We start from the raw sequence: 27,470 nt of genomic DNA, 5'->3' as shown, positions 1-27,470 counted from the left end.
GTTTTATTGCTCTGGCCCTCTTGAGATCAAATTGGGCTGTACGTGGTTTATAAACTAAAATGAGTTGGACTCCCCTGGTCTAATTCCTGTAGAATCACTGAAAGCAGATATTGCAGTGAGTAACAACAGTCACCACTTCCTTTCATTTCGAAATCCTCAAAACTGTATTTCTATAGCAAGGCTTTGGAAAAGTGGAAGTGTTCTAACAGCATGAAACATCATTTTAGTATCTTTCTTGTAAGAGGAACAGAGACTTTCGTACCAAGTACACAAAGCTTTATTAAACATATAGATTATTTTTTTAGTACACACACAGTCACATTCCTGCATCAATAGTCAACACATGAACGATGAGTTGGATGGCATGTAGAATTTTAAGTGTGAACAAACGAAGGACTCACATAGGAAAAGAGTAGAGCTCTGCATTAGTGACAGGACAGGATGTATATTTAAGAGACAAGGTTCAGCACAGAGAGCTGATTTCACTTTTGCTACAGCCCCACTTGCAGCAGGCGTTGGATAGTCCGACCACTACATCTCGTCCTTTCCTATCTGCACTCCGTAGGGCTTCAAGCACCTCCTCTGAGATTGGCGAGCGAGCTGAGCGACTGAATCCGGCAGCCACAGATGCAACTTTTGATGTTTGATCTCTCCATGCTTGGGACTCTTCAGGATCCTGCTCACTGTTAAGTTGAGGGATGGGATTTGTGTTCCATGGGTCAAAGGCCTCTTCTCCCATAAGAGCTGATTTTAAAAAAAGCAAGGGTACATCTCTCAATGTTACAAATGGGGCACATCATAAAAATAAAACTTCCATAGTCTCACACACACTCTTACCTGAGTCTCCCACACTCCTCCTCCAGCGTGAACCACCACAGGTAAAGATGACAGCTCGTATGAACTCTCTTCCACACAGTTTCACCCCATAAAAAGAGGGATGGCCGTCATTGGACCGCACCCTGTCTACCAATGCCACCAACAAGCCCAGAGTCAAGAGTGCTGCCTTCCACATGGTGAGAGTAAAAAGATGCTGTGGGTGTCTCAAAAGCTGGAAAATGCTTGAGGTGTCTGTGTAGTTTGTGTTTCTCGGTGGACAGTGCATACCTTATATAGGCCTCAGCATCTCGGAGAAGAACCTCAACTCACCTCCACTCTTCGTCATGCCCAGAGATAAGACCAGAGACCTTTAGGGGCAACAATGCACAATGAGAAAAAGAAAAGTTGTGATTAAGTAGCGAGTGATGGCAGAGGTAATGTCAACAGAGCTCTTGGCTATCTCATCACCTGTGACCTTTTGCTGGCCTTTCTGTCCCTCACATCAGTTAGGTTGTGTTGTGTGTCACCAGCATAATCTCCGTCTCAGTGTCTGCTCTGCCGTGCACTGGATGGAGATCACTATCCATTCACCTCAAGGATAACTAGGTGTTTACTACAAGTGACACACACACATACATGCACACACCACAGAGAGATTTCAGATACAGCAGTGACTCTAATCAGTTGTGAACTTCTGACAATATTAATTGTTTATATGAGTCAATAGAGGAAGCAGAGATAAGCAGTGGCAGCAGCATTTGACGTGGATGAATTAAATTACATGACATTCCATCATTTTCCATCTATCTGCTTGACATTCTGATCAATCCAAAAAGTAACATAAAAAGTGGTCATTTGACTGGAGAAAGTGACAGACAGCGCCTGTCAACCAATCAATGTTCAGTTACTTTACATGACGCAGAGACCACCTCCCAAGTCAGCCAATCGGCGTCTAGCGTAGGGCGGGGCGATGACGAGAGGGTAGCAACAGTTGCCCCGGTGAAGGCAAGGCGCCATAGTCACGGTAGTCCTGGCGACAAGAACCAAGCAACGGGAGTCAACAATAACAACCTAAATCTAAGGAAAAAAAACTTGAACGACTAAAAAAGGACAATACTGGGATAAACTAGAGGTGAAAGAAGTAAAATATATGAGAATTATCTTTTAATTCTGTCTTAATTATATACGTGTGCTTGTTTGTACAGTCGTCAGCGTTGCCGTGAAATTGGTCGAGTGTGTCGGTGATGAAACTGGTTGCTAGCTTCTTTCCAAACGCAGACGGTTGTTATGGCGATGTCAGATCTTTGATAAGAGCACAAGATGGCGGGTGTGTTGTAGTGCCAATCGTACTTTTTTTTTTTTTTTTTTTGCTAATTTGTTCCACTGTTCAGGTTGTTTTTTTTACGGTTTCGGTTACGGTGAATCTCTATTGACACGTGATTGGTGGCGTGGTCGTAGATTTATAGAGTGTCTAACAAGAGTAATTAGCGACGAGCTGGCTTTAACGTCACAACTCAACGTGAGCTGCTAGCGGGGGAAGCTATCACTCTCGCTTTCTCAACTCACTTTTCAAGCAAGCTATTCCAGAAACATTAGATACGGAAAAGGCTCAGAAACCGCTCCCGCAGCTGAGTCGTATATAAGTGCTACAGGCTGTGATATTAGCGTACTATGTTTCATAATATTTTTGTGACTTTGAAAAAAAAGTTTTTGCTCTGACATTGGATTCAGCAGGTCACTCCCGTGGACACGGTGTGCTGATGATCATCTGATTGTCTTGTTTGCCGTGTTGGTTTGCGCAGGAGTGGCTTATCTTCCAGTGGGATGGCCCTAAAGTCCTGACTGACAGTCAGGCTCTCAGGATGAATATGAGTTTATTTAACGTTACACGTGGTAATATCTGGGATTGTACAACAAAGTTGTTTTTATTTCACCTGAAACGCCACGATCACAACGTGTTTACCTTGTTTTGGAAATGTAATCCATTGCTTTATTTATGGTGCTTAAGGTCAGACAGTGTTTCATACTGCACCAAACAGGAAAAGCTCTAGACTACTGCTTAGTATCAGTCAGACAAAAGCCTTACTTCCTCCTTTGGTTTATGTTACACACACACACACACACGTGTACGCACACACAAAGTCTGTGTAACCAAAGCAAAGATCGGAGAAATTATATTCTAACAAGTGTGTTGCCTTGTTGCCAATTTAATTAATGAGTACCCTCTCTCCTTTTCTTTCTTTTTTTTATCAACAGAACTAGTTACACAAAGCAAGGGTTGCCATGGCAACTTCTGGATACTCAGAGGACCTTCAGCCTCAGCAGGCCAACACGGTAACCATAGCAACACCTGCTGCCACCACACCCTCATCGGCAAAGACTGCACACTTCTTGCCGGAGATCCCACCAACTTCTGGAACCATTGCATCAGCGAACCAATCAGCCACCTCCTCCAAAACGGGACAGGATGCACTTTGTTCTCAAGCACCGCCCACCCAGGCCCAGAGCCAGAAGGCAGTGGTTCTGACCACTCCCACGCAGCACTATGTAAACCCTGAAATCCAGCACTCTGCAGTCCAGAAGAGTAATGGTCAGGGCAACTCACCCCAGTACATCATAGTAACTGTTACAGGTGAGAGACATATAATATACCTACATAATACATACTGTCCACATACTTAATGCTCACTTTGTAGCTCACGCAGGCAGCAGGAGGGCATGATATGACATGCAGACTGAGCAAGCTTCAGTTTATTTCTGCATGTCTGTTTCTAAGGCGTGAGCAACAGGCTGTATCCTGGTTGGAGACTCTCAAACAGTGCAGACGAGAGCCGTGTGCAAATTTTTTCTATACATAATATATCTAATTTATACGTCTTTAAAATGATGACGAATGCTTGTCTTTGTCGCCCATCGTGCCGTCTTAAGATTTCTTGCATTTTTTGACTAGTGCTGTAAAAAAAAAATGGTGCCGAAACAATTAATCCAGTAATTGTTCAAGTCATTTATGAAGCGTAAAAACCTAAATATGATCTGGTTCATGGTCCCTATTGTGCCTAGATTTGTGTAAAGTTTGGAGTTGGTGATCAGTAGCTGCAGCCCCAAAGAACACATTCCACTGATATCCACAGACATTTTAGGAATTACATTTGTACATAACAATCTACATATAACAGTTACTAGTTATTGTGTTTGTTAATTCACTGTTTCTTGGTCATGTAAGTTGTAGGTGTAGCTAGAATAAAGAGAAGCAGAGATCTGAGTCCCATCAGGATCGAAAAACCACTGATGTAGAGTTTGCCTGTCTGGTTGGGTAGTGCATACATTATGAGGACAAAATAAGCTGATGGACTCGGTTGCTAGGCTGCGTAGTCCCAAACGTGGGAGCTGATGGATGAGACCAGACTTCACTTCTACTGTGCTGCTTTTGCTGTTATAGAGAGTTGGTGGTATTTTCAATCATGTTCCATCAACATGGCAACAGGTTTGCAATTCCTGCAGTGATCCTGAGTTAGTATCTATGACAGCTAATGTAATGTGTGCTTACATGTCAGACCATTGGCCTTTTTTCACATATTAAAGTAAATTAATTTGCTGATTTTTCAAAATGTTTCCTGAATTTAAAAAACGATTGCTCAGCCATAACGAAATCACTTGTTATGTGTTAACTAGTGGACATGAAAGAGAGCTGACACTAACATTGGTGTCTCCCTGTATGTTTATTTTAGGGCCGTCTATTCGTAGATCTTTTTGCCTGCTAGTATCAAGTAACACTGTGCACTCACACCCAGAGAAGAGACACAAGGCCCGAGGCTTGTCAAATTCTCATGAAGTTAGCTGAATAACTATGTTTATTAAAATTGGCATTCCCTCATATGTTGAAGATGGACTGCAGTAAAAAAAGAGCTGACTTCTACTCAGCACAGATTTCAATTGAATACAGTACAACTATACGTATAGACAAGGTTTTAGTAAGCAACACGAACCATACTATTGGTGTAAAAATGGAACCAAAGTGGTATCGAATTGTGCCAAAACAATTCATCCAGTAACTGTTAAGTATATTGATTTTCAAGTCACTTATCAAGAAAAGAAAAGAGAAAAAAATATATAAAATCTGGTTTATGGTTCTCAAAAGTGAGGACTTTCTGCTTTCCTATAATTTTAAAATGAATAGCTTTAGGTTTTGGACTGTTGTTTGGACATAATGAGTAAATTTTATCACCACCATGGGCTCTGGGAACTTTAAATAAGTGTTTTTTACTAGTTTCATTATATTTTATTGACTAAATGATAACTAAAACAAACAAAACAACAAAACATGAGGTATTATATAAATGAGAATGAAAGAGTGTTCATACAAATGCTTGATTTTGACTGTTGTATTTTCAAGGTTAGGATTATGCTCGAATTTCATAATATTACTTGAAAAATGTTTGATTTTCTTACAACACAATCTAGTGTTTCATCTGCACACTAAACTAGTAAAAATGATAACAATAACATGAATAATAAAAGTTTAATATACAGTTATGGCTAAAACTATGATTATGTTCATTTTCGATAAGCATATCTTGTTGTCATATTAATTAATCGATTTATTATTTTGCCTATATTGTGTTAAAAATGTGTCCATCACAGTTTACTTCAGCCCATATTGATGTCTTAACATAGCTTTTTTGCTTCTGTATCCAACAAATGTTTTCTGTCAGTTAACTAATCATCTAACAGTTTCAGTGCTACATACACTACAAGTGATGAAAACTGTAAAATATACCTGTTTAATCAACAAGACTTGGTTGTTACATAGACATGTAACAGTTTGTACTCTGCCCTCAAGATAAATCTGAACAAAGTCACGGACCAGAATGGCTCGCACAGACCGACATTGCCTTTATTATTTTGTACTGTAATTATTGTAATTAGTTTTTCCCCGCAGTCAGCATGTAACCTTTAATGGTAATGTATTTATTAAGCATTCATTACTCTTAAATTGTTCAAAGTGTAAAGTTGTTCAGAAGTTTTTCGAACTCTGGGAAGGAACAGCTAAGAGTTGAAACATTTGAGGAGAGACTGGTTATCATTTTCCATCAGTTATGGTAATGTAAAATAAGTAGTGGGTCGTGCTGGCTCGAGTGTAACTACGGGTATGTTTACAGCCGTTTACCCAGGTTGAACTAAGAGACCTGGACAGGTACAAGGAAGTAAATATCACCTTCTCCCTCGCCCACCCTCCATACTCTTGTTTTCTCCTTCTATCCATCATCCCTCATGTATCTCTCATTTCCCTCTCTCATCTGATCTGCATGTTTACAAGATGGAGTGATTTCTCTCTCCATCTGGGGAGATTAGCTGTCCAAGGCTGTCCTTCTGCATGCAAGATATAAGGGTGAAAGGACAGTTGGACAGGCACACATTATTTTTCCTCCTGACTATCAGTCTCTCCTCAGCTGAACTGGAAAAAAAAAACTTAGTTCCAGGATGTTCTGTGGTGGCTGTTATTACAATTTGGAAGCAGTATGTCGTGAGTACTGAACATGCGGTAGTGGTGGCTGGCTTTTCTGTTGATGTTTGTTCAATCATCTGATGAAACCTCTCTCCCCCACCCTCCCTCTGCCATCCCTAGAGGGCTCTGTTCACTCCAACGACAGTCTGTCAGACTCCAGCCCACCTGCCCCTGGTGTCCCTACTCAGGTGGTCCAACCAGTGCAGACCACCCAGCAGGTAAGATGCGCACAAACCGTATGATTCTTTTTTTTTTTTTTTTGGACCATTTAGAAGAAAGTCACATCGAATGGTTGAGCACCCAAACTTTTATCTGTCACTGTGGTTCTACTCACCAGCAGAGATCAGTGTTGCAGGCAGCCAAGAGGATTCAGACTGGCCACATCAACAACCTCCAGTCTGTTCACATTAACCCGGAGGTAAACAGACATCCAGACATGCAGCACATTTCCTCTCATCATGTAGGATAATATACAATAAGCACATTCAGTTAAAAATGCAGCTGTAACGTGCATTAGTGATGCAGTTGTCCAGTGTTACGGGCACATGGAAAGAGAGGGATGGGTGTCTTTATCACATTGCTCCCCTTTCGTTCCCTCGTGCTCATCGCTCACCCTCATCACGACTTCTCAGGCTGTCTGTGATGTAACACTGAACTCTGCAGGTCGAGTTGTTTACCTGTGTGTGTGTGTGTGTGCGTGTGTGTGTGTGTGTGTGTGTGAATGAATGGGCTGTTTTTGAACCACCTCTGCAGTCATATTGAATGGCAGACTGCAATCCTACCACTTGGCTTCCATTCACGTATAACAGTAATGATGGTGAGCTGTCAAACAGGTTTCCAACTCTGCTGCTCCTCTGAACAAAATCCCTCTTGACCCAGATATGGGGCACAGTATACACGCTGTGTTGTGAATAGTATTAAAAGAAAATTGGTCGATACTCATCAAGTTTCACTTGTTTGAAAGGCACTACAGATGGAGCTGTTCTAATTTTGATGTAAAAGTAATGAGAGAGAATTAATTAATGAATTAATGCCCAACTCTTTCAGCCACCAACATCATCACTCTGATCTGTTGTTGCAGACTGTTTTCAGCCACAAAGCTCTAAAAACACATTATACCTGCTGTGTACATAATATACAGACAAAGCTAGTAACTAACCCATGGATATTTAGCAGCTATAAAGCCCAAGAGTTGGTGGAGACCAGAAACAGAACCAAAAGGGGAATGGATAATGGACTGACATTCATCAGATGGACACGTTTCCAAATAAGTAACGCTAATGTTAATGTTTGCTGTCATCAAACATCTGTAAGTGGTACTGTAATAATATGTCAATGTTTAGTTCACAGCTTGTTGTGTTGCCTGAACGTGACCAGAAAAATCACTGAATGCTGCTTTAACCCTCCTCTCGGTTTTGCAGGTGGAGCATGTGTACTCTGGCCAGGTGTATGTGGATGGAGGAGGCGACACGACTTTTACCACATCCACCATGTGAGTAAAAAGGAGCCTGTTTTGTATGCATGTTTCATATCTGATAGACACGCCCACACACAGAACTGTACCTGTTGTTCATCTATTATACATATGTGTGTGTGTGTGTGTGTGTGTGCGCCTTTTCCTCTCTAGTCGATCGAGCAGCTACCCGTTCTCCGACTCACCCCTCTACTCCCAGACCCCTCCCGCCTCCTCTTCCACCTACTACGAGGCCACACCCAGCTCTGAGTCAGACATCACTGGCTCTGTGACCTCGCAGTCGGTTTCTGTGGCAACAGCAGGAGCAAATAGCGGAGGAGCTGCTGCGGGCGGAGGGGGCTATGTCATTCAGGGAGGTTATGTGTTAGGAGGGGGAGGAGGAGCAGGAGCAGGAGGAGGAGGAGGAGGAGGACAGAGTTATTCCAGCCCTAACTCTCGTGCCCCACCTGCTACGGTGAGTACTCAAAGTCAAAGTGAATTTAAAGTTAGACTTCTGTTCAGTATGTTGGTTATGATCTAAGACGTGAAAGTTCAGAAAATTAAACTCTGTGATCGTCCATCTTCTCCAGGTGCAGTGGCTGTGCGACAACTACGAGGGGGCAGAGGGGGTGAGTTTGCCTCGCTGCACCCTCTACTACCACTACCTGCTGCACTGTCAGGAGCAGAAACTAGAGCCTGTTAATGCTGCATCCTTTGGCAAACTCATAAGATCTGTCTTCATGGGGTTGCGTACACGGAGATTAGGGACCAGGTATATGGACGCATGCGCACACACACCCTCGTATTGATTTTGCTCGACGAGTATCTCAGGGCATTGTCAGAAGTCTTTTTGTGTGTGTCTTTCAGAGGGAACTCAAAGTACCACTACTATGGTCTGAGGATCAAATCTGGTTCCCCTCTGCTCAGACTGATGGATGAACAACAGCACATGGCGATGAGGCAGCAGCCTTTCTCACAGAAAAACAGGTATCTACACATGGCAAATGCTTTTTAGAGTCCCAGAAATGATGAGTGTAAGTGCAACTCATGTAATTGCGATTGATGTAATTGATCTCTGTCCAATAGGATAAAACCAGTTCAGAAGACCCAGGGGATCACCAATGGGACATCAGGTGGGCTGGGTCAGCAGCAGGGCACGGCACTCTGCGATATTTCTGCACAGGTGCAACAGTATCAGCAGTTTCTGGGTGAGCAACACCTGCACTCTGCGAGATGTTCAGCATTTATCCTCACAATACACAGCCTATTAAATGAATTTGAAACAAGTGTAAGTCCTGCGCACGTAACTGAAGATATTATTCTGTGTTCCCTCTGTATCTCGGTTTATGTAGAAGCATCAAGGCCACTGCCAGACTTTGTGGATGTTGATCTGCAAGATCGAACTCTGCCGGATGGGATCCTTATAGAACACCTCAAGGCCTTTCAGACTCTCTACAGAGAACACTGTGAGGTAGGCAGTCATGGACACACAGTGATTGTAATAGACTTTGTTCGGTGTCCTTGTACACAGCTACACAGTGTTGTTGCTGTTAATACCTAGCTTTTAAAACAGCCAGCTATGTGATGTTAACGCTGTTAAAGTGTTTATTTCTTTAAAACACCAAGTGAATGAAAACATTATTTCCTGTTTCATGACACCAGAAGTGTGGAAACGGTGTAGACGCCTCTGTGGTATTATATCTGATCTCCACAGGCCATTCTGGACGTGATGGTCAACCTTCAGTTCACTCTTGTGGAGACACTGTGGAAATCCTTCTGGAGGTTCAGCCAGAGCAGTGACGCAGAGTCACTCAACCTGTAAGCATTGCAAACACACACACACACACACACACACGTCTCATATATGAGTATGAATGGTTTGTCTTCTCCTCCAGGCACAACGAGTCTGAGAAGCGTCTGCCCAAATCGTGCCTGGTGGTGCTGTGCAAGTACGAGCCGGTGCTGCACTGGACGAAGGAGTGCGACAACCTGCTGTACCAGACTCTGGTGGAGATGCTCATCCCTGATGTACTGAGACCCATCCCTAGTAAGTTAAATTAGGCCTATAGGAGCCCTGCAATATTGATTTTTGAATCTAGGGGCATGTTTAAATGTAAATTCAACCCCTTTCTCCTCTTTACATCACCATTATCCCTGCCCCAGGTGCCTTAACTCAGGCCATCCGGAACTTTGCCAAGAGTCTGGAGAATTGGTTAACAGGCGCCATGATGAATATCCCAGAAGAGATGGTTCGCATAAAGGTATTTGTATGACAATTTATTTATTTTTAAAGATATATATTTTTTGGCCTTTTTCAAGCTTTTTTTGTATAGAGACAGCTGAAGAGTGACAGGAACGTGGGGAGAGAGGGATGGGGAATGACATGCAGCAAAGGGCCTCAGGTCAGATTCCAACCCTGGGCCACTGCGGCAAGGACTGAGCCTTTGTACATGGCACAGATGCTCTAGCAACTGAGCTAAACAACACCCCAGACAACAATTCATTTTATTTTTTTATTATATTTGATGGGTTCTTTTTGGCGTGTCTTGATGCAGTAACATGATTTTTGGTGCAGCCCGCTTGTGACACAAGGTGCGCTTTACTTCAGTGTGAACCGACACAACATGCGCCATCTTATTTTGTCTCCTCCGTCTTTCCTTCAGGTTGTGTGTGTAGGCTCCTTCTCTCAGACGCTGCGCCGCTACACCAGCTTGAACCACCTTGCCCAGGCAGCCCGTGCCGTCCTCCAGAACTCTGCCCAGATCAACCAGATGCTCTCAGACCTCAACCGGGTTGATTTCACTAACGTACAGGTTTGTACTACCGTCTTCCAGTCTGTTGATGTAAATTCCTGTTTTAGGGGAAAGAGAGCAGCACCCTGACACTGTCCGCCTGTGTCCCCCTCAGGAGCAGGCATCCTGGGTGTGTCAGTGTGAAGACCGTGTTGTACAGCGGCTGGAGCAGGACTTTAAAATGACTCTGCAGCAGCAAAACTCTCTGGAGCAGTGGGCTACCTGGCTGGACAGTGTTGTCTCTCAGGCACTAAAACCCTACGAACACAACCCTGTCGCCCTGCCGAAGGCTGCCAAGGTCTTCCTGCTCAACTGGTCCTTCTACAGGTGAGAAATGAAAAATGTGATTTAAAAAAAATATATATTTAATATAAGATATATATATATATATATATATATATGAGAGAACATTTAATTTTATGGTCAAGTTTATATATCTCCACGCTTTCTCACCAGCTCTATGGTAATCCGGGACCTCACTCTGCGCAGCGCTGCCAGTTTTGGCTCTTTTCACCTGATCCGTTTGCTGTATGATGAGTACATGTACTACCTGATAGAACACAGGGTAGCCCTGGCTAAAGGAGTGACGCCCATTGCGGTCATGGGAGAAGTACGTGTCTGCACATACAACCACTCATTTAGCTTCACTCTGCACGTTTCTAAATATCCAGTCTGTGCTCTGTGTTGCAGTTTGCCAGCACCATCAAGAGCCGGATCTCTCCAGACCTGGAGAAAGGTAAATTCAGTGTTGTTCTCCTCACAAATACTTTAGTTTGTTGGCAGGACGCTTAATATCACGTCACTGCTTTTGTTCATCAGAAGAAGAAGAGGACGATGAGGAAGAGGAGAGCGAGGACGAGACTGGAGATCTGGTGCTGCAGTCCAGCTCTCTGAGTGCGGTCGACGAGGAGAAGGAGCCGATGGAGCCGCCTGCCAAGCAGCCCAGGACGAGTTTAAATCTGCACAGTCTGACTGAGACGCACAGCACACCAACTTAGTCATTCATTTGTATACTTATGACACACACACACACTTACTTTACACGCATTTTTGCTTTAAGTTTAATATCATGTCATCCCATTCTGTCATCCTGTGTACGCTTCTGGTTTGCAAACAGATTATGTGAGTGTGTGTGTGTGTGTGTGTGTGTTGCAAGCATGTGAGAAAGTGGCAGAGCCTAATTGCCAATTTTTTATCATGTACTTTTGTGCCACCATTCTTTTTCTCTTTGCCTTCTCCTGATCATTTACGGCCCTTTCCTTGCTCCCTGTGCCTTCCCTGTCCATCCAGTGGCTGGATGTCAGTAGCCACTAAGTATTCTTGAATCCCTCCTGCCCCGCCTTAACCACTGACCTTATTGCTGTGGAGAGATGATAAGACTCCAGTGTTTTTCATTGTACTCTATACTCAAAAATATCACTCACCTTGCCTTTTAAAAACAATGACTATGCAGGGGAGCTGGACTTTAATGAATGGCATTGTCTGAAATATACATTTTTTTTTTTTAAACCTCAGAGTAGCATCTGGAATGATACTGCACCATAGATTTTTGTTGGCACGTGGATGTTGATTAACAGCTATTTGTGGATGCCATATTTTGCTTTTGTCTTTTCCTTGTGAATTTGGCCAATTAACTGATACCCTGTGCCTTTGAGAGATTTCTAGCTTGAAAAAAAGCTTGTATTCTATATATTCTGTGTCGGTGGATTAATAAATGAAGGTCCTGTGAAGTAGTCTTGGTGTTGTCATGAACTTTTATTAGCTGTGGGGAAAAAAAAGAAAAGAAAAACAAATCGGAGATGGTGACAGTCAAGCCTCGTTGTGATGATTCTGCTCAGTTTGCTGTACCTCATCCATCCATCCTTTTTATCCATCCATTCTTTCAAGCTCATAATGTCTCTTTTACACGCACACACACACACACACAGTCTGGACAGATGGCTCAAGCGCTACCCCACCACACAAACCTTCATAGATGCAGTGCAACCTGAACGGGCCACAGGACAAGGCCAAAGCTTATCCCACCCAATCAAGCAGCACTTACTACACTGTATCCATGGCAACCTTTGTGCCAGTTAGATGTACAGCTACAGCGATCTCAAAGTTTTTTGTAGTGTAAAAGTAGATGTTTATTTTCTGGGTATCAATGTTGAACATTTTGTAGATAACCTATATTATGTACCTTTTGTGAACACTGTCATATATCCAAACTATTTGTATGTTGTTTAACCATTATTGCCTTAAGAAATATGTCGTGGTATGTCCACCATCCAGATTATTGAGCTATATTTTTATTGTGATGATGATGATGATGATGATGATGGACCAAGCATGTAAATCTTGTGACTTTCTAGATGAACCCTTTCCAAAGAGCACATGCTCAACCAGCAGCCTCTCATGCGGCATGTGCAGATGTTGACTTTACTGAGTGTTTACAGGCTGAAAGGAGACAAAATAGAAATTAAAATGGTTGTAGTGGGATGTCCTTCAGTATGGTCTGACTACCCAGATCCCACCAAAGAGCACTAAATCGAGAACAAGGGTATATTTACAAATTCTGACTTGAAACTTAAAATCAACTGCTTACTGCCATGTCACTATTATAAGAAAACAAACTGTCCTTAGCTTGTGCTGCTGAACCTTTTATAAAAAAGGTCCTCTTGATGTTCTTCTGAAGACCTTTGTACTCAATTCTGTGATCAACGTTTGTAGCTTTATTCTCATTGTTAACTAAAAGGATGTAATTGCTCTCAAAACTTGTGCCTGAATCTTTTTCTTTGCGGGACAACCTTTAGACTTTCTTTCTTGATCAATGCTCAACGACATCACCTACAGCAAAAGTCCCCAAACAAGATATTCCAGCATGAAGTTTTGTACTAAATGTACATGTAAATTCACAAGAGATGAATCCCAGAGGAGTCAGATTTACTGACTTTTAGTCTCTAGTTTGGGTTAAGCTTGAAAACCACTGGATCCTACATTCCCCAAGATGCAATGCATCTTTTGTGACCTCACACCTCCACTTTCTAATGCAGGCTTATCTGTTAAAAATGTCAAGTCTCAAGCCCAAACACAACTAACCTTGAGGTTCATTTTTTAAAACTTAAATCTCCTCCAGATCCTCAGAAGACATTAAATAACTGATTTTACAGGCTGAGTATGACTCCTATTGAAGAGTTAAGCGAACTGTGTTGTCTGGAGTGCCACTGTAAAATCTTGTATCTGGACAATTTTCTTCAATCAAAAACATGTCCTTGTTTTGTTTGAAAGAACTTTTAACTTTTATAAGCTTTATGATTTAAATGATCAAGTGATTCACAACAAAATACAGCAAAACTAATTTACAGGTCTAACAGGGTCCAAGGACCATGACACAATTTGGACCTGGATTTTCAGGACGATTGGTGAGCAGAGAGCATCGTTGAAATGTTCAAGTTCTCTACGTATCCTGTTCTTAACAAAAGAGGCACAAAAAAAATGTTTGAACATTTTATTTTAACAAAATATCCCAATATAACATAAGCCTTACTTACATGCCAGTAAACATACAGAGTGATGTCAACTAGCTGGGCAGCTCACTCCAACAACCCTCTACTTCCATGACAAAAGGTTAAAAAAAAAAAAAAAAAAAAGGAAAGATGTAAAGAGTCATGTGATGCTGGGTTCAATTTTAAATACTGCAGTCTTATGAATCAACACAGCTAGACTGAACTGGTCCAGGCGAGAAAACAACTTGTTCAGAAGCAGCAGAATCTGTCAGTTACATACACTTTACACATGCGCACACTCTCACACACTTATTCTCTAGTTGAAATCCCCTCGTGAACATCACACAGGTGCAGATATTGCATACGTTCAGTTACACACACACACACACACACACTCGCACTACAACAGTACGCCTTTATGTATAAAAACAAAACGTAAAAACTAAATCTTCGTCCAGCTCTTGGTTTTTGGTGGTTGCGATGATACAGTACACAATTACACAAAAATATGAAATCTGTAAAATTAAACACAGACCACCTAAAAAAAAAAAAACTTAATCTTTGTTCAGTTTCAATTTGACACGTGTTTTAACTACTTGTTACCAAAGCACAGTTGCTGAACATGTGCAGTTTTGCCGAGATTAAGGTAGAGCTCCATACTGACCACATGGCTGTGTCAACGCGTGTGTGTGTGTGTGTGTGTGCTTTTGTTTTTGTGTTGCTTTGACACTTGTGGCCCTCTTCTTTCTTCATAGTACAATCCAGGTACATCGGTCACTATCTGCCAACACTTGAAGGGACGAGCCTACAGGGGAGAAGATGATTGACGTTTGAGTTAGAATGCACAAACAGAAATGAAAAAACAATAATCCAATATTGAGTATATAATAATTCAATATACTAAATACTACGACTAATTTATCTGAAATACTTAAAATAATCAAGACATGTCACATTACTGTCGTATTTCATGACAATGTGATAGAGAGGCAGCATGCACAATAATAGCTGAGTGGAATTCAGCCATCATCCAATTTATTATTTACACCTGTGCCGTGTCAGATCATGTGACTGTGACTTAATTAATGATGGCTCTGTTTTATTTATTAGTGACACCTGTGCTTTTCACAATGTGACAAAGTCCTCTTGCATGACTTTGCAACATGCTTAACAGAGCAAGGGCAAGGGTCTCAGATAGGGATCAGGACACTAAATGTGTGCGCAAATGTGTAATACAACTGACCTTTGTGTAGAGCTTCGTTGGTCATGCGATTAATGTAGCGGGAGCTGCTCTCAGGAACCAACCACTTCATCACGGTGTTCACACAAGACTTCCTGTAAGAACTCCACACACTCCCACTGACAGGAGAGATAAAGAATGACACCTTTAACTAAACAGAGCGTAACAAGAAAAAAGGTAGACAGACAGAACGGTGTGTGTGTTGGTGTGTGTGAGAGGCGGTAGCAGAAGTTCCTTACCTGGTTTGACCCTTGACCTCGGTGAGGTCACCAACACCCACAGTGCAGCACACGCCTGTGTTTAGGTCCCAGCTGACCTGCAGGTTGGAATGATACGTGTTCGGTCTGGAAACAAAAACAAAGAAAGGCAAAGTTAGCGGGGACAAATGAAAGTTGCAGATGAAGAGCTGAAGAAGATTTATCTACGTACCTGCAGTGCTCCTCATCTGAGTTGGAGAAGGCCAGTAACAGCAGACCAATGTTGATCAGCACAGTGTTGGTTTCAGGACACACCTGATACAGGTCATAGACACATTATTTCCAAGTCAAATCATTATATACTGTCAACTGAAACATGAAAGTTAAAATTCTATTTAATGTAGCACATACAGTACATGAGACAAGATAGAGTGTGTGTATGAATACTGACCTCTAATATGACAACATCATAGTCGCTGAAGGAGCAGAACTGAGGGGCCCAGGCAGCATCGCTCCTGATCACCTCATTGATGAGATACTCAAAGTCTAGAGTCAACTGCTCCACACACACACTCTGGACGAGAGAGCACACACACGTTTAAATGTACGTAGAAATTTTAAAAAAAAAGGTACCAAGAGTGACAAACATACAAATACTGTAAGTGCAGGAGTCACAGAAGTTACATGCCGTTAGAGAAAATGGCCTTGAAGTGTTATGTGTATTTTAAAAAGGTGAGATTTCAGAACGTTTCATTAGACTAACATTAAAGCAGTCTCAGTGCTGACACAGGTTGGCTAAAGCGACATCGTCATTGGCACGAGTTAAAGATCAAGTTTCAACCCGCTCGCACACTGATCTGTCTGATAAACAATAGCTCCCGGAAACGTTAAAAGCAGAAAACCTTTATAATACAAAAGGATATAATGCAGTAGTAGTTTAGAGAGCAATTGTTGGGGTGATTTAGAGCTATTAATTATGTTCTATTATGTTCTTTTTTATCTATAGTTATTTGATTGATGATTTTGGATACGTTAAATTATAGTAAACTGTCCTTGTATGTTGTATATGGCACAGATAACCTGGCACAAACACACACCTGCCTGTTGTGTTGCCCGGTGACCTGCTGCAGGTTTCGTCCTTTAAGGTCGGTGACTGTGAATGGTAGCTGAACTTTATCGTCTTCATAACCTGGAGAGACAGAAAACAGAGCGGAAAAATGTTTGTCAGCAGCTTCACACTTCATTGAAAATCAGTGTGGAGCACAGTGTTTGTGTGCTCCTCTTTCTCTCACCTTCTGTATTCTGCTCTGCAGCCCCTGGCTGTTGGAGGCGGTAGTGCAGGCGTGAATAGTTGACGTAGCCAGGCTCACTGGGGCCAGCCTCCTGGGACGAGGACGAGGACGGGGTCAGAGGGGATGACGGTGATGAGGATGAGGAGGCAGGAGACATCACTTGTTCAGAAGACTGTGGCAAACTGTGGCTCCCACCCGATGTTGATGGTTGTGGTAAACTAGTCCGTCTCTCCTCCTCCCTCCTCTCTCTGAACTCCTCCTCGTCTCTCCTCTTCTCTACATTTATCCCTTTGTCTCCGGGTATCTGTGCCGACTCTTTTTCACTACCATCAGCTGTTCTCTTTTCTGTCTGGCCTTCGTTTTCTTTCCCTCTTCCTCCTCCTGCTCCTGCTGCTCCTGCTCCACCTCCTCCTGCTCCTCCTTGAGCCCGTCTGAAGAGGTCAGCTGCAAACTCCCGGGCTCGCACGGCTGCTTGTGACTGGCTAGGAGATGAGGGAACTGGAGCGGGTCTGCTTGGTGGCAGTCGGCTTTCGGGAGATCCCTGAGGTAACGAAGGTGAGGAGGCCAGGGTGGTGGAAGAAAAAGCAGCGGAGGCTTGACTTGACAGAGCTGCTCGCTTGGTGTAAAGGATCTGCGATGACTGACCCTCCTTACCTGCGAGAGACAAAGAGAGGGAACTGAACCCAAGGTTGAAATCAGTCTGCACAATGCCTGCTTGATAATGAAAAAAGACAGATTACTATGTCTGTATTATCCGGCCTTCATTCACATGACACTGCTCTGTCCTCCCACCAAATATAGTTCCTCCTGAAGGTCTGACCTTTTTCCTATGCACTCTGAAGGTAAGTAGAGTGTAGTGCATCCGATGTCTAACACATGATGATGATGATGATGATATGACTTTAGTTGTAAGAAACAGACAAAAAGGGGAAATGTGTTTATTCTACCATCGATGCATGTGTGTTACCTGGGCAGAGTGAGATGCCGCAAGCCACCAGAGAGTAGCTAGTGTTTAACAGAATGACCTGGTCCTTCTTCAGCTGGAAAGCTGGCTGGAAAGTGGGGAACGGGTACACCACCTGGTACCTGCTGTTGAGCACATAGCCATGTTCCAAACACTCGCCGCTTCCTGGTGAAAGAAAGGGATGATGGAGAGTCAAATGAGTGTGAGAGATGAAGGCAGTGAGAACAGTAAAGTAGTGTGTGAGTAGTGTGTGTGTGTGTGTGTGTTTTTATACCTGTGCGAATGGTAGTGGCTGAGGGAACGGGGCAGCATTGAGAGCAAGGTTTAGGAGGAGGCATGGAGGCGATGGTGATGTAGATGTCTCTGTTGTTTTCATCACTCATCATTAAGTTCATCAGGACAGAGCTGGAGCTGCGTGTGCTGGCAGGTCGAACCACACATACAAACTTGTCAACACAATAAAAGTGAATCAACTCCACATTGCTGCTGATCGATGTGTTTATTATTTCTTACTTGAAGCCAAAGATGACAATTTTTGAGTGGTCATTTGGCCACTCGCACACAGTCAGGTACAGGTCGCTGTAGATTTCCTCCCCTGCAAACAGACGTACATGATGGACCTGCAGAGAGAAAGCAGACATGAGACGAAGGAAAAGATCAGTCCTGACATACGGAAGTTTGGAGAACATCATATCACATCAAACGAGTCCTGTGTTCACATGCAAATCTGGTGGAAGAAACACGTTAAGGTTGAGCACATCTCCTTTCCTTCACCTGTTTGAGTCGACTGTGCATGTTGAACTCCCACCAGTAGAGATGGTAGGTGTAGAAAGAGAAATCATCATCCTCTCCTAAGTCGCCGGTGTAGGACAGAACGTATCGGCCACATTTGGTGAAACCTAAAAAGATATGTCTGGAACAAAAACAGACCACTGTGACACACGACATGACACATTCTCACTCTGGTCAGTAGTAGGTAGTGGGGATGCAGGGAGATCAGCCTCATGAGGAGCTAAACAAGGTGCACTTCAGTCCATGATGACAACAAACACTGACCCTGCTCTCAGGAACTCCTCGCTGACAATGTTCTTCAGAGGGACACACACTCGAGGTGGCAGCTTCCTGAACAGACGCTGAGAAAACTGTCCTGACAGCTGCAAAGAGAGCAGACAGACAACAGAGTGAATATAGACAAAACGCATGTTATATATGTAGCTTTATTCAGCGGTGATGGCGGCTTCATTCAATGCCCTGCAGAGCAACACACCTGAGTATTTAAAAGTCTTCGTCACACACACAGACAGACTGTCTATGAAGTAAAACGCCTCGCTGATCATCGCTATGGCTGCAGCACCTAGCTGCATGATGCTTAGCTGCTGCTAACGCCGATTAATATAAAAAAAGGTGTTTACCAACAGCTAGCACGGTTCATGTGCAGAGGGGTGTCTACGAGGCTCTTAGCAAACCACACCGAGACACACAAACGTCGAGAAGCGTCGGCAGAAAGCAGATGACGCTCAAATGTTTTCATACTTTGAAGCGTTAGCTGGCCAACTGCCTGCCATCAGCCGTTAGTTAGCCTCCGAGCTAGTTAGCAGCTAACCTAGCCACGGCAGCTAGTGAAAACAACAAGGCTCCGCTGAAGCAGCTTTCACATCCAGCGTGCGGTTAATGTCACGTTACCGTGGGTCCGTTCCTACCTTCCCACGCACGAGAAGCTTCACGACATGGTCTTTGTGTTTTCGTTGAGCTTTTTGTTTGCTGTCGTCCTTTTCGGATTTCGAGCTGGGCGCCATCTCCCACTGAACCCCTGTCCCCTCGCTGCAGTCACGGACGGACGCGATTGGTCCGTGGGCTGCACGGGGCTGCCCTCACTCGCCGGTGCGCACATCCATCACAACTTAAACAAAGGTAGGGCACAGCAGAGGTGACATCCCGGAGGAAGACGCTACCGCAGGGACCCGAAGCAGGGCTGATATATCAAATGAGAGTGACATAACACACAAGGTGTTTAATCTAAAAAATGAGCCTCCAAAAACACGTGACACACAGATTAAGAAATTGGTCATTTCAATGTTTTTATTTAAGTATTTAAAAACAAGCTGTAAAAAATAACATTAAAAAAAAAAAAAATCAGCATACAGTAACGGAACCTACTGGAACAGAAAGAAAAAAAAAATCTCCAACAACAAACAAGAAATTAATCATGAGGGGCACAAGTCAAGCACACAAACACATACATGCACACACACACACACACACACAACCTACATAACTGGTAGGGCAGCCTTATTACAGTCAACGTACACACATTTCTGTTCAGTAGCATACACTGTATACAGACGCACGCAGCCCCCCCATCATAAGGAAAATTACAATGAATAAAATTAACTAAGAAATCATGAGAGCAGGGAGAAATGCACCTGCAACTTAAACACTGGGAATGTTTTTAAAAATGAAGTTTAAAAAAAAAAAAAGTACCAAGAACAAGAAAAGAAAAAACATTTCTGTATTTTTTTCTTCTTCTTACAAACATAATTTCTGAATATATTCAAAATACTGCTAGACTGTTTTTTTTTTTTACCCTCAGGAAACTGATGGTGGAAAAACTACTTAAACGTCAGTCAGTGTTGAGATCCTGTTGTGCTAGCTTTCAAGCAAAAGATGCTTATTCACATTTCTTTAAAAAAAAAGAAAAAAAAAAGTATCAGATGTATAACAAGGTGTGGGTGAGGTGAAAAGGGATGAAAACTGAATCGTAACCAAAAGTAGTTATTTAGTGCTTTGTTCAACGTACGGGCAAAATGTGTTCCCTTTTTTCCTTTCTTCAATTCTGACTTTAAAAAACAAACAAGAAGGTTGGAATAGAAAATGTCTGGGTGGATGAGTAAATCTTGGTCTTGTCTTATTAAAGCCAAAACGGAAATGTCTTGATAGAAAAACAAAACAAGTCCAGAGAGCCTTCGCAGCCATCCGACAGTCTGAGCCGACTGTTTACTGGGCCTGAAATGAGACAAAACGAAATTTAAAAATCAGTCTTGGATTGGATGACTCTGAGCTAGTTTAATTTTGGAGACTGGTCATGGATGTGCTACCTGTTGTCCCTGCTGTGGAGCAGCTGCCTGTCCAGGCACCTGCCCTCCCTGTCCATAGTAGGCGGCCTGCTGTCTGTAGTACTCAGCCCAGGCTGCACTGTAGTCCTGCTGACCTCCAGCTGCAGCTCCTCCACCTGCGGCCGCTGCTGCCGTGGCAGCTGTTGCTGCACCAGGAGCGGCGGCTGCCCCTCCAGCTGGCTGGGCTGGAAAAACAACAGAATCATGTACTGGTTTAATTTCATGGTACACTAAACTAAATGTAATACAAGGAATACATACAAAAGACGGTTGTATTTACTTGGGTAAACTGAGCTCTAAACTACAAGGTTCTGTATCAGTAGTTGTCACTTACTCATGCCCATCTTCTTGTAGTACTCCTCCCAAGCTTTAGTGTAGTCCGGCTGGCCCCCAGACGCCTGTGCCTGACCCTGGTCCCCTGGTGCTGCTGCTGCAGCAGCTCCTCCTGGAGCCTGGGCTGCCATGGCACCCCCTGGTTGTTGGCCGTAGTACTGTGCATAGTAGGCTGCCCATGCTGCATTGGGGTCTGCTGCTGCCGCTGCTGCCTTACCTAATCATGGTAGGGAGGAAATACATTTATAAAAGTGTCTTACAAGATTTGAAAAACAACATTTGAGGTACAGAAATAATTGAATGGAAACGAGTGCACAAAATAAGGTACTCACTGGGGTCATGAGGACCTGGGGCTTGCCATTGTTGGTAAGTATTTCCCCAACCCTGAGGACAGAACTGGGGGCCACCAGGAGCAGCTCCACTGCAGAGAAGAACACAATCATTTAAACAAATCTTGGTTATACTAGTCTGCCTTAAAGGGAAAATCAAAACTTCCTGCATTCAAGTGTTGTTTCTGAGTTATACTTACTGAGGAGCACCACCAGGAGGACCTGCATTATAAGGGTTGGGATTATAGGGACCCATTGGACCACCTGGGCCTCCTGGACCAGGACTACCACCCACTGGACACAACGGAGCCTGGACCAAAAAACAAAACAAAAAAGAGGCTGTTTAAACTAACACTCTGTTTAGGAGGAGGTCTCATCTTTTTACAGCTGTTTGAACCGTGTGTTCCTTCTCTGTTGCACGGGTCACTTGAACGTACCTCAATCTTCTCCTCTATAAGCTGCTTTGCGTGGTCGATCTGTTGCGGGGACCCTCGGATGGTGAACAGTTTGAAGTTTGGATCACCGTTTGGCGGTGGCTGACGAGAGATCTCCACAAACGCACCGGTCTGTTGGTTGATGGACTTGACATTCTCTCCTCCTCTGCCAATGACGAGCCCACATTTGTGAGCAGGAATGGAGAAGGTCATCTCTCCTCCTGGAGGACCCCAGTTCCCCTGGCCTCTACCCCGTCCTCGGCCACCAGGTGGCATCCCTGAACCGGGACCTGAGGGGCCCTATAGTAGAAAACACGACCCACGTTAGGTTTAACTGTTCAACAGCAACAAACCCAGTTTATTTAAAAATACATCAAAGGCCTCTGTACTGTGTACCTACCCCCTGTCCACCCTCCTCTCGGGCACGGATGCTCTGTAGTAGGTCAGTAATGATTGAGGCAGCGTGCTGACACTGGTCTGGTGGACCCATAATATGAGCTATTTTATCAGGGCCTGTACCATCATCTGTAAAAAGACAGACATGGTTATTAGTGAGGCATGGACTACAAATAAGTATCAACTGAAAGGAGTGAAGAGTTTCCATCCCAGTCAGTCTCAGTGACACTCAAGTCTTCATGTCTGGTTCATGGAAAGGTTTTGCACTAGCACCATTTAGTACGCCATATATAATAAAAGCTAAATTCAAACCGACAGAAAAGTGACATTTTGCTGCCAACAAGATTTAGTTCAATGCTTCTGAAAATGTCTGGTGTGTTCACCTGGTTTAAACTGTATCTTCACTCCGGCGTCGCTCTGAATCTTCTTGATCATCTCTCCACTTCGGCCAATTACGACTCCCACAGAGTGGCGAGGCACAGCGATCTGCAGAATTACAAAAGAAACTCTGATAACTTGCTCCAAGTCTTAACCTTTAGTTAAAACTGTGGTAAATGCACTGCAAACATCATTCAACAGTCAAGAAACATGACCTACTACAGCAGCTTTTTGTATTAAAACGGATTTCCTTACCTCAATGCCGCCTCCACCTCCACCTCCACCTCCACCTCCCATCCTTGATCCGTATTCACTCCGGTCTCCAAAACCTGCGTGATCCCTGTCTCGTAGAATCTCATTAACCATCTCCTTCGCTTGCTAAACAAAGCAGCACAAGACAGACACGATGACTTAAAGAGTGAATAACGGCAAAAGTATTCTCCCGTTTAATCGAAGTTATCTTTACGAGGATTACCTGCACTTTGTAGGGGTCTCCGATGATTCGCAGGGGTTTATCGATGTTGGGTGGCTGGGATCCATCTTGAATAAGAATCATTTTAACTCCAGCCCGCTCCTGAGATTTTGCAGGAGAGGTAAGTTACATGAACATGTTAGATCGTTTACAGTACACTTTCTATTAAGTGTAAAGAGTCGTTCTAATATTTGGACAGTAAAAACATTGTGAATTTAAAGACCATATAGTTATGTAAAAGGGACTCTATGATTCTCACCTGTAGCTGTTTGATGGTCTCTCCTCCTTTGCCTATAATAAGGCCGGCCTTGCCTGCAGGGATGATCATCTCCTGCATTGAACCTGCCTGCCCATTGGTCGACTCGTGGCCTCTTGACACTATGTCATCAATAAGTGCCTTGGCTCTCCTGGAAGTAAAATTTACAAAGAGAGGAGGATGATCAATGATGGCATAGAAGACTAACTTGGCAGGAATTCAGGTAATAGTTCACACTATTGTGACTTAATATAGGCAGTGCAAGAAGCTCCAGCTGACACCTACAGCATGTCAGCCTTGAGCAGCTGCAGTGTTTTGAACAGACAATGCTTTGGGGTCTTTCTGTGCACCTAAGTCACGCTGAATGATGCGCTTTGCCTGGCTTTGCTCAAGTCATGAAGTCTCAGGGATCAAGTAGCATCTTCTTTTCAAAAAAGGCAGAAAAATGTCTAACATTTCCTTTTTTTGGGTCTTGCTGTGAGACACTTTTGTGCCCTGAGGTGAGCTTCTCAGGCTGCTTAATGCCACTGACTTCCAAACAAAGCTATTTATGGAAGCAGAAATGATTATGATTAAATAAGGTCCAAGATGGCGTTCACCTTTTGCAGTGTCAGCAAAGGACAATTTGTACACAACCTGAGAGGAAGTGCTGCCTTAGATACCAAACTCACTGCAAACTGTTGCAATTGCACAAAGAAACAGTAAATTGATGCAAGATTTTATATAATCTAATTTCTTAAACTAAACATGAATAAATGATGTTTAATTAGCCCAGCCGTTGATCTCTGGAGAAGTTTAATAGCTCTATTTCATCACCTTTGGCAGAGTTGCATGAACATAACGGCATTGGAAAAAATTTGTATAATGGTTTAAACGCTGACTTACTGTACGGCGTCTGGCGACCCGGTCAGGGAGACACTTCTTTCTGAAAGACCGGCACTGTCTGTGAATGAATAAGAATCAATAAAGTTCATTGGAAAATCTTTTAGGGAGTTTGTTAATTTAGCAAATCTGGGTTTAGCACATCATTTACCATGCGCAATCTGGACCTTGCAGCCAGAGTCCTGCTGGATTTTGTTAATCTGTTCACCTCCTCGGCCGATGACTTCAGGGACAAAGACATTAAGATGTGAGTTTGAACACGAGTAAGGCAAACATAATTTCTATGGTTTGGGAAACGTATGTGCATGTACTCACTGAGACCGACCATGCCATCAGGTACCCTGTACTCTTCTGTCATCGTAGAGGACCTAACACTACAGACAAGTAAACAAAAAAAACATGATTTATAAAACTGATCTCAGCCCGACCATAACTACAAGCAGCAAATGTGTTCATGTTTAAAAAAAACAAAACTACCTTTGTTGCGATAGGGCAGCCAGTTGAGCCCCAATAGCTGGAAGAGAGAGGGAAAACAGTGATGAGTGGCTGGAAACTGAGCCGAGTGAGTGTCTGTAATAGGATCAATGTTTGTATTTAACGTACACAATGCAGAATCTATTTCGCTCTGTGATGCTACCTTCTTAGCATCGGGTTCATCTGAAAACAAAAGAAAAAGTGTCTTACAACGTGGACAAAGAAAATGCAGACAAAGTGTCCGTCTGTGCTGATTTTTAACCTGCTTCTTCCAGGGATCTTTTCTGCGCTGCGAATGGGTAGCTCTCGGCACCTCCGTTGTTGCTCACTGAGGGAACTCCGTCTCCACCGATTTTAGCTGCAATCTGGAAAGAAAGACACCGGATAAAGTGACTGCTATACACCCTTAAAACAGCATGACAAAAGGTTCAGGGTTGCGCGTTAAGAGTAACCCAACGTCACTATCAGACGTAAGGGACATTTTAACCATATTCTGTTGTATAACAGTGAGAGCAGTACACTTATGAGGTAAACAGAAAGTTGCAGGTGTGTTTGAAAGACCACACGGGGTAAGGTCTAACAAAAGATAGTACAGAGTTGCACTGTGGGAAGAGTTGGATCGAGTCTTTTCAGAGCCATACTATGAAATAAAAGTCAGGATGTGTCTGTGGCATCCGGTTTGACCTTTTATTTTGAAATCCGTCTTGTAAGTGCCTCACTTTTATGCAAGTGCAATAACACTGTCGGAGTAAAAACAAGTAAAAACAGAGCCTCCACACAGCCTTGACTAATCAACAGACAATCAATCAAACAAAGTATTTTTCTTAGTCAACATGCCAGACTCAAATGTTTTATGTTAATTGAATCTCTTTGTGGTTGTCCCTTAAACTTGCCGTCACCTTGGAAAACGCTGCCATTTACAATTTGTTCTACCAATCCAGTAAAGATCCAGTTTATTCATTATCTTATTATCATAATATATATTTAATCATTAGCTGCAGTCCTACACCTGTAAGGTAGCTTCACTCTCATCACGGTCAATGAGGAACATCTCATTAAATAACTAGCTAGCATCCTTTTGTCCATTTAATGCTGGTAACCAGTACATAACAAAACGAGTCCGTTGAGCTTAATTCATTAAAATGACGTTAATTGTTCATATTTTTCCACAGACGTGTCCGGGAGGTGGAGGAGGACGAAACCCAGCTCACCGTTACACTAACTAACCTAGCTAACTTAGCTAAAGCAGCTAGTCGGTTTAACTTGACTAAAACCCGCCGGTGGCGACGAGTCCTTTTATTTACATGAAAGAGTGAGCCACATATCTGCTGCTGCCGCTCAGTTCAGCCCGCAAAACATTTTTTAACTGAGCACACAAAACCCGGCGAGCGTGTTTAGACAAATGAATGGCTCTGCTAGCAGCTAGCTCGCTGTTAGCTCGCTGGTTAACCAAAGCTAACGTCACGGGTAATTAAGCTAGCTGCGGCTTCCCACCAGCTAACTAGCTCCCCGGCTGTCTGCTCCTGGAGCCGGGCTCTTCAGTTACCTGTCTGGCTCGTTGTACGGCGTCAGCAAAAGCGTCTTTTTTCATCCCAGCGCCGACTCCATTAGTCGGCAGAGCGCCGTAATCAGACATGCTGCTCACAAGGGGGCAAATAGACACAGGGGGCAGGCTGAATAGCTGTGGCCGGGTCGTGCTGCGCAGAAGCGGGAAGGCTAAACAGGAGCGCACGGAAGACACCAATGTGAGCGAGGCTGCCTACCACGCCGTCAAACTTCCCTGCTTAAAATAACCAATCAACGAACCTTCCACACCCGGGTCTTCTTCTTCTTCTTCCCCTCCGTCTTCTTCCTCCTCCTCCGTGCACCTTCGGGTGTTGATGTCCGATGTTATAAAGCGTAAACACCGCCTCCTCCTGGGCTGGAGGTGGGCTGGCTGGACTGAGCCACTGTTGGGACAATCCTGTGTTTTTATCCAATAGTTCTTAATTTCCTACGCACATTAAGGTTTTTCTAATTAAGAAACTATTTTTACAACGAGATGATGATTGGCTTCAGGAGGAAGATGCCTCAGACCACACCGGTGAACATCCAGGGATTAGATATTGAGGTTCAACCATAAACTGTATTGATCGGACAACACAGATGTACAAGAACTTGTCCATATTTGCTGAGGAGGTCTTTGGAGTGTGTGGGACTCTTTCTGTCTGCAGTCTTCTATGCAGGCCAGCTCTGTCCTGGACTGTCCCCTAGGCTCCATAGAGGAAGTCAGGGAGAGGACACATCCATCATGAACAACTCCTCTCACCTCCTGCTGAGACTGTGGGGACCTTAAACTCTTTGCTTGTTGCTCTTTCAGCAACAGACTGCTACTCCCACCATGTAAGAAGGAGCTCTACCACAGGTCCTTCACTTACCTTGTGTATATGAGCTGCTGTGACAAGTGAATTTCCCCAGTATGGCATCATTAAAGTCTCTCTTATCTTATCTTATCCTGTCTTATCTTTTTAACAATTGAGGTGGAAAAATCTAACTTCTCTCTTTAATCATACGACTGTACTGAAGATAGCAAATAAAGGTTTCACGCAATATGAATGGCTACATTTTATTTTAAATAATAATAATAATAATAATACAATATATTTATTCCTGGAA

At 43.4% G+C, this 27,470-nt stretch overlaps 4 protein-coding genes across 10 annotated transcripts; 1 reads left to right on the top strand and 3 right to left on the bottom strand.

Moving 5' to 3' along the window:
* Positions 1-267: 267 nt before the first annotated feature.
* On the bottom strand, positions 268-3,057 carry rln3b (relaxin 3b). Of its 2 annotated transcripts, none has more exons than XM_027282459.1 (4): positions 2,537-3,057; positions 1,285-1,429; positions 838-1,184; positions 268-744 (listed from the first exon to the last, which is right to left on the bottom strand). In XM_027282459.1, exons 3-4 carry the CDS (start codon positions 1,100-1,102, stop codon positions 464-466), a joined length of 546 nt encoding a protein of 181 aa, XP_027138260.1. In that variant the 5' UTR covers positions 1,103-1,184; positions 1,285-1,429; positions 2,537-3,057; the 3' UTR covers positions 268-463. The 2 variants fall into 2 exon arrangements, with proteins under 2 accessions (XP_027138260.1, XP_010740324.2); XM_010742022.3 differs by lacking the exon at positions 2,537-3,057 and adding an exon at positions 1,725-1,852.
* Positions 1,798-13,323, top strand: rfx1b (regulatory factor X, 1b (influences HLA class II expression)). 5 transcript variants are annotated; one of them, XM_010742024.3, is made up of 18 exons: positions 1,798-1,948; positions 3,073-3,448; positions 6,443-6,540; positions 6,663-6,740; positions 7,744-7,814; positions 7,950-8,250; positions 8,366-8,547; positions 8,643-8,762; positions 8,862-8,983; positions 9,128-9,246; positions 9,490-9,593; positions 9,671-9,822; positions 9,939-10,036; positions 10,439-10,588; positions 10,683-10,894; positions 11,024-11,177; positions 11,258-11,303; positions 11,387-13,323. In XM_010742024.3, exons 2-18 carry the CDS (start codon positions 3,100-3,102, stop codon positions 11,563-11,565), a joined length of 2,535 nt encoding a protein of 844 aa, XP_010740326.3. In that variant the 5' UTR covers positions 1,798-1,948; positions 3,073-3,099; the 3' UTR covers positions 11,566-13,323. The 5 variants fall into 5 exon arrangements, with proteins under 5 accessions (XP_010740326.3, XP_010740325.3, XP_010740327.2 ...); XM_010742023.3 differs by having other exon boundaries at positions 6,660-6,740; XM_027282456.1 differs by lacking the exon at positions 1,798-1,948 and adding an exon at positions 2,035-2,143 and having other exon boundaries at positions 6,660-6,740.
* Positions 13,324-14,043: 720 nt separating this feature from the next.
* Positions 14,044-19,738, bottom strand: dcaf15 (DDB1 and CUL4 associated factor 15). 2 transcript variants are annotated; one of them, XM_010742026.3, is made up of 13 exons: positions 19,449-19,738; positions 18,805-18,902; positions 18,523-18,661; positions 18,262-18,368; positions 18,023-18,168; positions 17,752-17,913; positions 16,785-17,438; positions 16,590-16,681; positions 15,944-16,066; positions 15,725-15,807; positions 15,535-15,639; positions 15,299-15,414; positions 14,044-14,860 (listed from the first exon to the last, which is right to left on the bottom strand). In XM_010742026.3, the coding sequence occupies exons 1-13, from the start codon at positions 19,542-19,544 to the stop codon at positions 14,805-14,807; spliced, it is 1,977 nt and encodes a 658-aa protein (XP_010740328.3). In that variant the 5' UTR covers positions 19,545-19,738; the 3' UTR covers positions 14,044-14,804. The 2 variants fall into 2 exon arrangements, with proteins under 2 accessions (XP_010740328.3, XP_027138259.1); XM_027282458.1 differs by lacking the exon at positions 19,449-19,738 and adding an exon at positions 19,016-19,363.
* Positions 19,739-20,318: 580 nt separating this feature from the next.
* On the bottom strand, positions 20,319-26,615 carry khsrp (KH-type splicing regulatory protein). The gene is made up of 18 exons (XM_027282457.1): positions 26,362-26,615; positions 25,078-25,180; positions 24,945-24,998; positions 24,819-24,855; positions 24,657-24,715; positions 24,493-24,564; positions 24,345-24,402; positions 23,463-23,610; positions 23,207-23,305; positions 22,987-23,109; positions 22,737-22,839; positions 22,358-22,482; positions 21,961-22,257; positions 21,724-21,833; positions 21,527-21,615; positions 21,196-21,411; positions 20,844-21,046; positions 20,319-20,751 (listed from the first exon to the last, which is right to left on the bottom strand). Exons 1-18 carry the CDS (start codon positions 26,449-26,451, stop codon positions 20,743-20,745), a joined length of 1,995 nt encoding a protein of 664 aa, XP_027138258.1. The 5' UTR covers positions 26,452-26,615; the 3' UTR covers positions 20,319-20,742.
* Positions 26,616-27,470: the final 855 nt, after the last annotated feature.

This window comes from Larimichthys crocea, chromosome X (assembly GCF_000972845.2).
Source record: "Larimichthys crocea isolate SSNF chromosome X, L_crocea_2.0, whole genome shotgun sequence".
Taxonomy (NCBI): Eukaryota; Metazoa; Chordata; class Actinopteri; family Sciaenidae; genus Larimichthys; species Larimichthys crocea.
The sequence above is the reverse complement of the archived record's forward strand: the minus strand, read 5'-3'. Positions and strand labels throughout refer to the sequence as shown.

Coding starts and splice junctions, on each gene's coding strand:
- khsrp (XM_027282457.1), bottom strand. CDS start 26,451: ATGTCTGATTACGGCGCTCTGCCGACTAATGGAGTCGGCGCTGGGATG. Junction 24,716..24,818: donor GCTGCCCTATCGCAACAAAG/GTAGTTTTGTTT, acceptor ACTTGTCTGTAG/TGTTAGGTCCTCTACGATGA. Junction 21,047..21,195: donor CTACAAGAAGATGGGCATGA/GTAAGTGACAAC, acceptor TTGTTTTTCCAG/CCCAGCCAGCTGGAGGGGCA.
- dcaf15 (XM_010742026.3), bottom strand. CDS start 19,544: ATGGCGCCCAGCTCGAAATCCGAAAAGGACGACAGCAAACAAAAAGCT. Junction 18,662..18,804: donor GAGGAGTTCCTGAGAGCAGG/GTCAGTGTTTGT, acceptor TTTTTGTTCCAG/ACATATCTTTTTAGGTTTCA. Junction 15,640..15,724: donor TCAGATGAGGAGCACTGCAG/GTACGTAGATAA, acceptor TTTTGTTTCCAG/ACCGAACACGTATCATTCCA.
- rfx1b (XM_010742023.3), top strand. CDS start 3,100: ATGGCAACTTCTGGATACTCAGAGGACCTTCAGCCTCAGCAGGCCAAC. Junction 6,541..6,659: donor CAGTGCAGACCACCCAGCAG/GTAAGATGCGCA, acceptor TCTACTCACCAG/CAGAGATCAGTGTTGCAGGC. Junction 8,763..8,861: donor CCTTTCTCACAGAAAAACAG/GTATCTACACAT, acceptor TCTGTCCAATAG/GATAAAACCAGTTCAGAAGA.
- rln3b (XM_027282459.1), bottom strand. CDS start 1,102: ATGCACTGTCCACCGAGAAACACAAACTACACAGACACCTCAAGCATT. Junction 745..837: donor GAGGAGTGTGGGAGACTCAG/GTAAGAGTGTGT, acceptor TTTTAAAATCAG/CTCTTATGGGAGAAGAGGCC.